The sequence below is a fragment of the Sphaeramia orbicularis genome, chromosome 11 (genome assembly GCF_902148855.1).
Source record: "Sphaeramia orbicularis chromosome 11, fSphaOr1.1, whole genome shotgun sequence".
Lineage (NCBI taxonomy): Eukaryota > Metazoa > Chordata > Actinopteri > Kurtiformes > Apogonidae > Sphaeramia > Sphaeramia orbicularis.
Window position 1 is genome coordinate 43,056,294 of NC_043967.1, and position 13,732 is coordinate 43,070,025.

General features: G+C 32.8%; 1 protein-coding gene and 1 pseudogene across 1 annotated transcript in view; both read right to left on the reverse strand.

Moving 5' to 3' along the window:
- The window catches only part of LOC115428166 (nuclear factor of activated T-cells, cytoplasmic 1-like), a 102,108-nt pseudogene extending 95,944 nt beyond the window's left edge, over positions 1 to 6,164 (reverse strand).
- A 329-nt stretch (positions 6,165 to 6,493) lies between these two features.
- The window catches only part of LOC115428903 (nuclear factor of activated T-cells, cytoplasmic 1-like), a 106,743-nt gene continuing 99,504 nt past the window's right edge, over positions 6,494 to 13,732 (reverse strand). Inside the window, exon 10 of the mRNA XM_030148150.1 lies at positions 6,494 to 7,356. Coding sequence (XP_030004010.1) covers positions 7,301 to 7,356 — 56 coding nt within the window. The 3' untranslated portion in view covers positions 6,494 to 7,300. The remainder of the gene's footprint in view (positions 7,357 to 13,732) is intronic.

A 13,732-nucleotide genomic window follows, 5' to 3' on the forward strand; every position in this document is an offset into this window, starting at 1 on the left:
AGCTGATGACACAATATTTCATCTTTCATCTTATCACGAACAATAAAAATAGCATTTAGAGATCTGTGGTTTTCACTGGACATGAAGTGGATGAAAAACTGTGATCTGAAATGTAAATAAAGCTGTCAGACACATGGAGTGGACAAAAAATATAATATATGTGTCTGAGATGTAGAAATAAAAAGTAGCATAAAGTGAAAGTACAATAGTGGATTAAAAGTACTTAGTTACATTCCAAACTATGTCTAAAAGTGTTTCAGATGTGACATGAAAGGTTTTTTACCTGTCGTTAAACTTTAACGGTCTTTAATGAAAGCTGATGGATGCATTAGGAGGCAGGGGTTTGTGTGAAGCTTGTGGCCTAATGGAGGTGGAATTGATTTGTGCTTTATAGTGCAACAGTAAAATCCAACATCAGCTGTAATTAGTTAACTCGCTCCAAGTCTCATGAAAAGTTCTTCTCTCTGACCAGTTAAAGCGCTGGTTTTATTTTCTCTGGCTGCTCGTGTTCACCAAAGGCGCGTAAACTCACAGAAAAAGAAAAAGCCGGCGCAGATTTTGTTGTTTCTGTATTGGGTTGTGTTTTCATGCTGTGTTTTTACCGTTTCACTGAACTGCATTTGACAGTTTTTAATTAGAATGGTCTTTTTTTTTTTTTTTAAATTGAGGCCAAAACCATCTCCTCTGAGTTTCATGTCTTTTTCTGTACACCACTTTTATTATTTTTTTTATTATCTATTATTATTATATTATTATATCATCTATCTTATCTTATTTATTTTATCTTATCCTACCTTATCTTATCTAGTCTTATCTTACCTTATCTTACCTTATTATCTTATCTTTTTTACCTTATCCTACATATTATCTTATCTTATCTTATCTTATCCTGTCTTATCTTATTTTATTATGTTATTTTACCTCATCCTACCTTATTATCTTATCTTGTTTTGTCTTATCATCTTATTTTACCTTATCCTACCTTATTATTATCTTATTTTACCTTATCCTATCTTATCTTATTTTACCTTATCCTACCTTATTATGTTATCTTATCCTGTTATCTTATTTTACCTTATTCTACCTTATGTTATCTAATCTTATCTTACCTTATTATCTTATCTTTTCTTTTCTTATCTTATCCTATCTTATCTGACCTTATCTTACCTCAATATCTTATCTTATTTTACCTATCCTACCATATTATCTTATCTTATCCTGTCTTATCTTATTTTATTATCTTATTTTACCTTGTCCTTCCTTTTTATCTTGTCTTATCTTATTATCTTACTTTATCCTACCTTATTATTTTATCCTGTCTTATCTTATCATCTATTTTACCTAATCCTACCTTATCCTTTTACCTAATCCTACCTTATCTTACCTTACCTTACCTTACCTTACCTTACCTTACCTTATCTTATCTTATCTTATCTTATCTTATCTTATCTTATCTTATCTTATCTTATCTTATCTTATCTTATCTTATCTTATCTATCTTATCTTATCTTATCTTATCTTATCTTATCTTATTATCTTATCTTACCTTACCTTACCTTACCTTACCTTACCTTACCTTACCTTACCTTACCTTACCTTACCTACCTTACCTTACCTTACCTTACCGGTTCATGTTTAGCGCCCCAATAGCAGTTTCTTTATCTAATAACTATAATATATTCAAATATAAATATAAATTCTCCATTATTGTACCATTTCCTAAAGCACAGTTTAAAAGGTTTGTATGTATTTTTTATTATAGTTGAAAACAGCCTTTTATTTCTGCTCTGGTCCCATTTAAATATGAGTTTGCAGACTCTAGAGCTTTGCTTTTATGTAACATGTAAAACCACTGGAACAGTCATAAAATCCTGCCCTTTGTGCAGCTTTAACTACGTGACAGTAAAAACAAACACAAGCGGACGGGTTATTATACGTACTGTTGTCCTGGTTAATATCACAGGTTAATTTTTTTTTTTTTTTTTATGCCATCTGTGGTCAAACTATTGTTAATGAGGGATTTGTGGTTTCCTTGGCATCTTTAATCAATTACAAATCTCTTCTTAAAGACACAGAGTCCATTCAGGTACAGGAGATGAATGCTTATTTATTAACAATACACAAAATAGATGAAGCAGAAACAGGAGTAACACAAACCTCTGCCGTAAACATTTCTGTATGGCTTCTCTCATGCCCTTCAGTTACATGGATTAAGACTCATAAATACATAGAAAACTGGGGAAAGAGTGTGTAACCTGATTTAATAAAACTTAAAAAAAAAAAAAAAAAAAGCGGAAAACAAATTAGTACATAAACCACAGTCTGCAGGTAACCGTGTAAAAGAAGCGGTACAATAAACAGGAGTAAACGGAGCACATGCGAGGAGAATAAATACAAAAAATACAAAAAAACCCCCAAATATTAAAGCAACTATATCTGTATTGCTGTTGACTGCTGTTTACTTTTCTTTGGATTGGTGAGTTTCTGTTCCAACAGTCAGTGTTTACATTCTTTGACAGACTAATGCTACCTGCACGTTGCATAGCTTCAGTTTCCAGGGAGTAATAACAAAAAAAAAATAATAATAAAAATAATAATAATAATAGTCAAGCTTCTTCAAGACTGAGATGATTCTTTCTCTGATATATACGTCCATCCTGTATTATTTTAGCCTGAAAATTCACCTTAAACTTCATGTTATGTTCAAGTCAGTATGTAAATCTGTAATTTCAGTTTAGAAAATTAAAGGAAATGATTAAATATCACAGAACTACTGAGTATTTTTTTATTTTTTTTTTTAAAGTCGTGGTGCGGAATGGCGTGAAAAAAAAAAGGTCATTCCTTGTGATTTCAAGTGACAGAAACCTGTTCCTTAATGGAAAAACTACAAATAATACCACAGGTTTAGTGCTTATTGCTCATTGTCAATCGTGAATACAGAAAAAGTATTCAGCTTTCCTTAATCTTAACGGAATCTCTTCAAACAAATGTACATGCACATATTCTAACCAAGAAATATTTAGTATCCCTGTAATAAGCATGAGTTCAAAGCTGCTAAAAGCCTTATAAGATGCTTGTTAACATTGTTATGCCTTAATAAACCTATATACAGTGCAGTGCAAAAGTCTTCGGCCACATTTGGTTTTGTCGTTTTTGCAGGTTGAAATGAACGTACATATTTAACATATTTAACTCTTAGTCTGTTTTCTTCAGATAAATAAATCACAAGAATATGCTGACATTTAATGAAAACACATCACTCTAATTTCAGAAAAAATAAAAAATTAAAATGAAAAAATTTACATGCCCCTGCATTTTGTGATGTACAGTTGCAGAAAAAAATTATTAGGTCATCAAAAGTCATCAAAAACAATGGTTATGCGATCCAGTCCTAACTCCTGTGTGTATCATGTGACTAAAACAGACAGAAAAGAAAACATGGAATGTCTAAAAGCACTGTTTTTGTCAGTACAATGCCATAGATATCGATGTAAGAACTGAAGTGATTTTGGTTATTATCAAGAAAACATGGAAAATGGATAGATATCAGCTCTGAAATTAAACTACTATGAGCTATTTTTGTTGTTATCATTATATTTGTCCAAACAAATGTACCTTTAGTTGTACCAGTCATTAAGATGAACAAGAAACTGAAGAAAACAAGGGTGGTCTAATAATTTTTTCCATGACTGTATGTTGTATTCAGTTGTGTTTTTTTTTTTTTTTTTGTCAGGACACAATAGTGTGAGTACTGTAAGAGCCAAAAGATGGTGGCTGATAAGAATGAATGTTTATAAGTTTATTTGTGTGAAGTTGCAAATTTCTGAGTTTTTTCGTTGCTATTTAATGCACCTTCACTGTGTATGTGTCATATGTGCGGTGGCCCAGAGGTGCAACAGCCCAAAAAATTATCCACTATAAGAAAAAAGAGAACAGCCTAAAAAATTATCCATTATAAGAAAAAAAAAAAAGAGAACAGCCCAACTTCAGAGCTGAACCAATTCCACACAACCGACTTACTCTTGATTTTTCTATCCACAAATTTCAGACTCTCCTTAGCAAACACCATTTTTGTACTGGTGTGGAGACCAAAGACTGTGGAGACTGTCCAGGGATTATGTGAGTCTCCGGATGATATAAGTCGTGCATGTGTAGAAGCATTTATTGTCGGCCATGTTTTGTGACCAAGGTTCTAATAGTTTTGGATTTTTCATTATAGTTTAGTTTTATTTATTTGACTTTTTTTTCTCCAATTCAGTTCGTTTTAATTCATTTTTAGAGCAGATGTGCTAGTCTTTATTAGTTTTCGTTATTTTCTAAATGCTTAGTTTTAGTTTAGTTTTTTTTTTTTTTCTATCTTTTCTTTTCTTCTCCGTCATATTCAAATAAATCCCAGACAGGACTCTGCTGCTCCATGTTTCCAGGTAGAGTGGGGACCAGAAGACGACTCTAAACCACAAGTGACGGACCATTAAATATCATACGGTGCTAGCGGCTAAATTGCTCGAGGGAAATAAATCGCTTTCGTATCAATCGGACGTTTTTCCATAGTTTTTCTTTTTAGTTTTTTAGTTTTAGTTAGTTTTGTAAACACACAATACAGTTTCAGTTAGTTATCGTTTTTTCTTTTAATTTCAGTTTTTGGTTATTTCAGTTAACAAAATGTTTTTACAATTTTAGTTTTCGTCATTTCGTTAGTTTTCGTTAACGATAATAGCTTAGTTTGTGACTCGCTGCAGCAACCTCGCTAGGATAAACGACTTTCTATGGTGCTGCGATTAGCCTCCACCGCTCGGTTTCCCCCATATTTAGATCAAACCGTTTGTCAGCTGGATAGGCTGTCAGCTGTGGAATAAAACGAAAGTAAACATAGAAATGGAAACCACTTGTGATCGCTACAAAGATACTCCTTAAAGGTAAAGTCTGTGTACTTTTACATAATTTGACTCATACAACAGTGATTTGTCCGAGCGAGGTTGCCATAGTGAGTTGTAACCAAGGTTATAATAGTTTTGGATTTTTAATTATAGTTTAGTTTTAGTTAGTTTTGACTTTTTTTTCTCTAATTCAGTTAGTTTTTAGTTTTTAGAGCAGGTTTGCTAGTTTTTATTACTTGTCATTTTTTCTGAATGCTTAGTTTTAGTTTAGTTTTAGTATGAGTTTAAGTTTTTTCATGTATTTTATCTTCCTCACCATCCTTTCAAATAAATAAGTGGTTACCCTGGACACTTTATTTTGGGGGTGGGGTTAGGGCGGCTCTGACTGAGCACAGACACAAACATATGTACAGTATGATGGATAAATTCCCTATAGCAGGTTGGAGGGGGTAATGTAGGTGGGGGTGCGATTCATACACAATGTCACTTATGTGAAAATGAAACTGAAACTTTCCATACTTTCACTGTTGGCCTCCCGACTTCTATACCTCTGTTATACTGCTGATTTTAGATGAAATTTTCACATGTTCTATCTTATATCAACACTGACAAAGACGAAAACTGAGGGAATTTTATTCATTTTTATATGTTTTAGTTAGTTTTGTAAGCACACATATAGTTTCAGTTAGTGTTTTTTTTCCTTTTAATTACAGTTTTTATTTATTTCAGTTGACAAAAATGTTTTTCAATTCTAGTTTTCGTCATTTCATTAGTTTTTGTTAACGATGATAACCTTGATAAACAGAGATAAATGCTTCTATGTATGTGCGACTCAAATCGTCCCTTGACAGAAACCACTCTCACATTTAGGAGGAGGAGCCTACGTTAGCCCGGAGGTGCCTGGAGACACGAGAGATTAAATACGATTTGACCATTTCCCCTTTTGTTAAACATTGTCCTAATTAAATAATCCGATTTCAATTTCAAATCAATGAATGGTCAGACTTTTGCACAGTATTGTAATGTGACTCTTAACACATAACAGTGTTAATATTCTCCTAAAGGCCTAATTATATATTAGCTAACGCTTATTTCAAGGATCTTATATAAAGCATTACTGAACATTTTAATTTTGAGGTCTTTGACTGATCCGCCTTAAGGCTGAGTTTGCAGCGAAAAACGGTTTGGTCTTCATCGGAAACTTCAAAGTCGTACCAATTCCACACAACCAACTTACTCTTGGCTATTTGTATCCACAAACTTGTCACTGTCCTTAGCAAATGCCATTTTTGTATTGGTGTGGAGACCAAAGACTGTGGAGACTGTCAAGGGATGATTTGAGTCAAGCATGTGTAGAAACATTTATCTCTGTAGGCCATGTTTTGTGAGTCTCTACAGCAACCTCACCAGAAGAAACGACTCGCTACGCTGCTGCGATTAGCTTCCACCGCTCAGTTTCCCCAGATTTAGATCAAACTGTTTGTCCGCTGGATAGGCTCTCAGCTGTGGAATAAACCAAAAGTAGACATATAAATGGAAATCACTTCTGATACTCCTTAAAGGTAAAGTCTGTGTACTTTCACTTAATTTGACTCAATAACAGTGATTTGTCCTAGCGAGGTTGCCATAAACAGAGATAAATGCTTCTATGTATGTGCGACTCAAATCGTCCCTTGACAGAAACCACTCGTACATTTAGGAGGAGGAGCCTACGTTAGCCCGGAGGTGCCTGGAGACACGAGAGATTAAATACGATTTGACCATTTCCCCTTTTTTTAAACATTGTCCTAATTAAATAATCCGATTTCAATTTCAAATCAATGAATCGTCAGACTTTTGCACAGTATTGTATATGTGACTTTTAACACATAACAGTGTTAATATTCTCCTAAAGGCCTCATCATCTATTAGCTAACGCTTATTTCAAGGATCTTAATATAAAGCATTACCGAACATTTTAATTCTGAGGTTGAACTTATTTGTTTCCAGTCAAAGGCACTTCTCTCACCTTGTCTCTGTGTAAAGCCAGATATGCAAACCGAAGCACTACACATACTGTATATACAAATGACATAACTCATAGGCACTGAATCATTTACAAACTGGAGCAAAAAACGACACATATAAAAGAATGCTTGGTCCGCTATAAGCTTACTATGGCAGGTTTGGTTTTGCTACCTACTTAATTTACATGTTTTAAAAAGTCAGTCATGTGATTTATTCCACTGATAAATTCTGTTTAAAGGCGTTTTATAAGAAAAACAAGGCACACATTGGACCCTGGTCATCGCTGCTATACATTTGCATTTGTTCTCCTTGGATTTAGTCGTTGTTGTTCACAGCATGCTGTAGTCCGAGCATGCAGAGCACAGAGTCAAATTTGCGGCGGCGTTTCCTGTGACAGTTCTGGTGATGACAGGAAACTATGCGTGGCTGTGGACGGAGATGCTTGACAGGTCGTTCCTGATGATCTCATTGACTGTGAAGGAAAAGAGGGAAAAGAACTGTCAGTTTTTAATAGTGTTCACATGGAGGAGGGTCATAAAGATGAGTAAGAGCGTCAACAGTGTGTCATGTATTGTCTTTAGCAGTGACACGTGCATTATTTCAGCTTTTGGCAGCGCAACCTGTTGTAAAACACAGACAGATTATGACTTCAAAGTTGATCAGCCAGCTGCGAAACACAAAAGAAGGAAATGTTTTAAGTGGATTTTCCACCTGTTTGGTCCAGTTTAACCCATAAAGACCCAGTGTTAATTTTGTGGCGATTCCCAAATGAATTTGTCTCAATATTTAACCTTTATTAAATGATTTATCACCATTTATTATAATATTATCCTCCACATTTTGCATTTGTCACTGTAAATCATGTATTTTCCTGTATTTCATTTCCTATACTTCATTTAGATGCTCATGAAAACTCAGTAAATTCAAAGGTCACATCAAAACAGAGAAAACTGAAGGAAAAAGTTACTTTTTCAGCAAATATATCAATAACTGAAGGACCTGATGCTGTTTTTTTTTTTTTAACAATAAAAACTCACTTATTATTTCTGAACATATGAGGACACAGATGAGCTGTTTAATGTGTCAGTGTTCAATTCCTTAAATCACTCGACAATGATCAGTCTCTACTGTCTTTTAATATCATACTTTAAAGCAATTCTTTGTTCAAACCATGATTTTTTTTGTGCATGTGTAAATTGCTCTGTATTTGTGACTCTTGTGTGTAATATCTCAATGTTGTTCATTGTTCTGGCTTGAAGTCAAAGGACAGGAGTGAGGATTTCAAATGTTATTATGTTAAGTTATTTGATGATGAGAATGGGGGTAGGATTAAATAAGTTTTCTTCCTCCCACTCCTTTTCGAGTACAGATGAATGATTTTTTTTTTTTTTTTTTTTTTTGAATTTTGAATTTGCATGTATTCTGTAAATGCTCAAAAAACAAACAAATGAAATGAATGAAATAACTGAAAGTAAAAACAAGTGTGTCCATCCACTGTCATTGATCCAACTCCATGGGTTTTACTGGTGAATCCATGTTGTAGAAGATGACTGTGTTTCCATGGTAACTGAACATCCGAATGGGTCATATCTGATGGCCATGAAAAGATGACAAACTGTATTTTACACCAATTATTTACATGGATTGATAGGATTTTTGGATCAACAGGTTTTAAACAGTTTAGATCAGTAGATGATTTTGGTCGATGGTGGATGTTTGGGTCTGTATGGGTTAGTTTAAAAAGCACTTAAATAACATCTTTCTGTTATTTATTGAAACTCTAAATAATGAGAAGAGGAAGAATCAGTAAAAATGAGCAAAACACAAAGAATATTTCTTTGTGTTTGCTCTGCAGTTGCATTAAATAACAGTTTCAACAAGAGTCGAGGTATATTATTTTTTGGCCTCTTATGGGTAAGAAACCAAATATGGTAACTTCACTGACCTTGATTTTCTACATAACAATAAATAATGTTGAAAAATTTCCCAAAAGTAACAAAGTCTGGTTAGATCCTTCAATAACACACTAAGGCTGGAAGTTTTAATTTCAGAGTATGTGCCCTATAAAGGGTTAATGGCAATTTTTAAAAAATTGTTTTTCTACTTGAAGTTGTGTGTGATGCTCATCAGTTGCATTAAATAAAAACAGTTTCAACAAGAGTCGAGGTATGGTAATAAATAATAAATAATAAATGATAATTCAAAGGAGAATGTACAATCTTCTAGCAGGGAATTATATGCAATATCATACTTGTGATAACATAAAGCTTAATTATATAGAAAACCATAAATTTCATGTTAAATCTTAAAATGTTAGATTGGTCCAAGATCTTTTTCACTGTTAGAGAGAATAGTTCTGAACAGCTGTACCAAAATAGATAGATAGATAGATAGATAGATAGATAGATAGATAGATAGATAGATAGATAGATAGATAGATAGAGTAGATAGATAGAGAGATAGATAGATAGATAGATAGATAGATAGATAGATAGGAACGACAGATAGAACGACAGATAGATAGATAGAACGATAGAACGATAGATAGATAGATAGATAGATAGATAGATAGATAGATAGATAGATAGATAGATAGATAGATAATGATAGATAGATAGATAGATAGATAACAATAGAATGATAGATGGAACGATAGATAGAACGATAGAACGATAGATAGAACAACAGAACGATAGATAGAACGATAGAACGATACAACAATAGTAGATAGATAGATAGATAGATAGATAGATAGATAGATAGATAGATAGATAGATATAGATAGATAGATAGAACGACAGATAGAACGACAGATAGATAGATAGATAGATAGATAGAACGATAGATAGAACAATAGAACGATAGATAGAACGATAGATAGATAGAACGATAGATAGATAGATAGATAGATAGATAGAACGATAGATAGATAGAACGATAGATAGATAGAACGACAGATAGATAGATAGATAGATAGATAGATAGATAGATAGAACGATAGAACGATAGATAGAACGATAGATAGAACGATAGATAGAACGATAGATAGAACGATAGATAGATAGATAGATAGATAGATAGATAGATAGATAGATAGATAGAACGATAGATAGAACGATAGATAGAACGATAGATAGAACGATAGATAGATAGATAGATAGATAGATAGATAGATAGATAGATAGATAGATAGATAGATAGAACGATAGATAGATAGAACGATAGAACGATAGATAGAACCATAGAACGATAGAACGATAGATAGATAGATAGATAGATAGAACAATAGATAGAACGATAGAACGATAGATAGAACGATAGATAGAACAATAGATAGATAGATAGATAGATAGATAGATAGATAGATAGATAGATAGATAGATAGATGATAGATGGAACGATAGATAGAACGATAGATAGAACGATAGAACGATAGATAGAATGACAGAACGACAGAACGATAGATAGATAGATAGATAGATAGATAGATAGATAGATAGATAGATAGATAGATAGATAGATAGATAGATAGATAGATAGATAGATAGATAGATAGATGATAGAATGATAGAACGAAGATAGATAGATAGATAGAACGACAGATAGAACGACAGATAGATAGATAGATAGAACGATAGAACGATAGATAGAACGATAGAACGATAGATAGATAGATAGATAGATAGATAGATAGTAGATAGATAGATAGATAGATAGATAGATAGATAGAACGATAGATAGAACGATAGATAGAACGATAGATAGAACGATAGATAGATAGATAGATAGATAGATAGATAGATAGATAGATAGATAGATAGATAGATAGATAGATGATAGAACGATAGAACGATAGATGATAGATAGATAGATAGATAGATAGATAGATAGATAGATAGATAGATAGATAGATAGATAGACGATGATAGATAGAACGATGATAGAACGATAGATAGAACGATAGAACGATAGAACGATAGAACGATAGATAGATAGATAGATAGATAGAATGATAGAGCGATAGATAGAACGATAGATAGAACGATAGATAGATAGATAGATAGATAGATAGATAGAACGATGATAGAACGATAGATAGAACGACAGAACGATAGAACGATAGAACGATAGATAGAACGATAGAACGATAGAACGATAGAACGATAGATAGAACGATAGATAGAACGATAGAACGATAGTAGAACGATAGATAGATAGAACGATAAATAGAACGATAGAACGATAGAACGATAGAACGATAGAACGATAGATAGATAGAACGATAGATAGATAGAACGATTAGATAGAACGATAGATAGAACGATAGATAGATAGATAGAAGATAGATAGATAGATAGATAGATAGATAGATAGATAGATAGATAGATAGATAGATAGATAGATAGATAGATAGATAGATAGATAGATAGATAGATAAAATAACTGGTTTCTGTCTGTTCAGCTGCTTGTGTGATATTTTTTGCTGCATTCAAATTAAAATGTGTATAAGAGTGAACGTGAGCTGAAATGAGGAACATAAACAAATAACACTACACTTCAAATTGTACAGATTTTTTGTGGAAGTGTAGTTTTTATTCACAATGAGCAATCTATTTACACTACATTTAACTTTTTTTTTTTTAATATATATAAATGTTTATTCGTGCAGCTTACAGAGCTGTTTTCCAGCAGGATGGAAGCAGCGCTGAGTCATATAGGATCTGTTATTTCCACAAGTCAGATTAACACAATAACCTCCAGTACGAGATCCCCAGACCTTTTTATCAAGAGAGATGATGCAACCTCCTGTCCTGTCGCTGAAGGATCCAGGTGCACTTGTTATTCTGTTTTTATCAGCTGTGCCTCTTATAGAGGAGGAGGATCCAAGAGCAATCACCCAACTGACTACAGCAAACTAGAAAAACATATAGATATCATCCAACAGATAACAGGGAAAGGTCCAATCACTCAGTTTTTGCTTTGCTAAAGGCTCGTTTTTCATGAGCTTAACTGTTCTTATCTGTCAGTTCATGTTATTACTTTGAAGACGTTAAGACTCCACAGTGCCTTCTACTTTAACCCTTTATCGGGCAAGTGACTATTTTTTGGTAATTTCAGCACACATTACAGACAGTTCCGGTGAGGACAGTGAGTCAACAGTCTCAGGTCCAATGTGGTCTCCAGGGTCTGTAAGGTCCACTTGTGCATGAACAGGTGAGTGGACCTGCTTTGTTAGGTACCATGAAGTAATGGTACTAATGTAAGGACTGATGTTCAAAGGAGAATGTGGATGTGGACAGGGTCTGGATCAGCACTGATGTGGGTCTAATGTTTTTAAAAGTCATGTTCTAATGTTCAAAATACATTTTCTTTTCACCTTACATGTGTTTTTCTTTTATAAATGCTTCTTTGATTTTTTTTTTTTTTTGCCACATATGGCCAAGCAACCAAATACTGTAACTTCACTACACCTTGATTTTCTACATGACAATAAAAAATTTTGAAAAGTTTTGAAAAAAAAAAAACACCTTCAAGTTGTGTGTGATGCCATCATATTATCAAAACCAAGACAGAATTAATGAAAAAAAATGAAAGAAATAAGATCATTACACATTAACTGAGCTGATGCTAGTCTAATGTTCAAAAAGTGATGTTCTAATGTTCTAAAATAAATGTTCCGTCCACCTTAAATGTGTTTTTCTTGTGTTTTTTATATTTAATTATTGTATTTATTTATTTTTATTTATTTATTTATTTTTGCGTGTGACGGGTAAGGAACCAAATATGGTTACTTCACTAACCTTGATTTTCTACATAGCAAATAAAAAATTTTGAAATACTTTCAGAAGTAATAAATCTTGTTAGATCCTCCAATAAACACACTAAGGTTGACAGTTTTAATTCCAGAGTATGTGTCCTATAAAGGGTTAATGGCAATTTTTCATTGTTTTTCTACATTGAAGTTGTGTGTGACATTATCATATTATCAAAACATTATATATATAATATATATATATATATATATATGTATATATATACAGGGTGGGGAAGCAAAATTTACCAATGAACATTTAGTTGTTTTTTTCTCAGCAGGCACTGCGTCAATTGTTTTGAAACCAAACATATATTGATGTCATAATCATACCTAACACTATTATCCATACCTTTCAGAAACTTTTGCCCATATGAGTAATCAGGAAAGTAAACGTCAAAGAGTGTGTGATTGCTGAATGCACTCGTCACACCAAAGGAGATTTCAAAAATAGTTGGAGTGTCCATAAAGACTGTTATAATGGAAAGAAGAGAATGACTATGAGCAAAACTATTACGAGAAAGTCTGGAAGATACTATTAAAGAAGAATGGAGAGTTGTCACCCGAATATTTGAGGAACACTTGCGCAAGTTTCAGGAAGCGTGTGAAGGCAGTTATTGAGAAAGAAGGAGGACACATAGAATAAAAACATTTTCTATTATGTCCATTTTCTTGTGGCAATAAATTCTCATGACTTTCAATAAACTAATTGGTCATACACTGTCTTTCAATCCCTGCCTCAAAATATTGTAAATTTTGCTTCCCTACCCTGTATATATATATATATATATATATATATATATATATATATATATATTATTTGTTTTTTATGTTCTTTGATTTTTTATTTATTTTTTATTTTTTTGCCTCTTACAGGTAAGGAACCAATGTGGTAACTTCATTAACCTTGATTTTCTACATAACAATAAAAAATGTTGAAAAATTTGCCAAAAGTAATAAAGTCTTGTTAGATCCTCCAATAACCCACTCAGGTTGATAGTTTTAATTCCAGAGTATGTGCCCTATAAAGGATTAA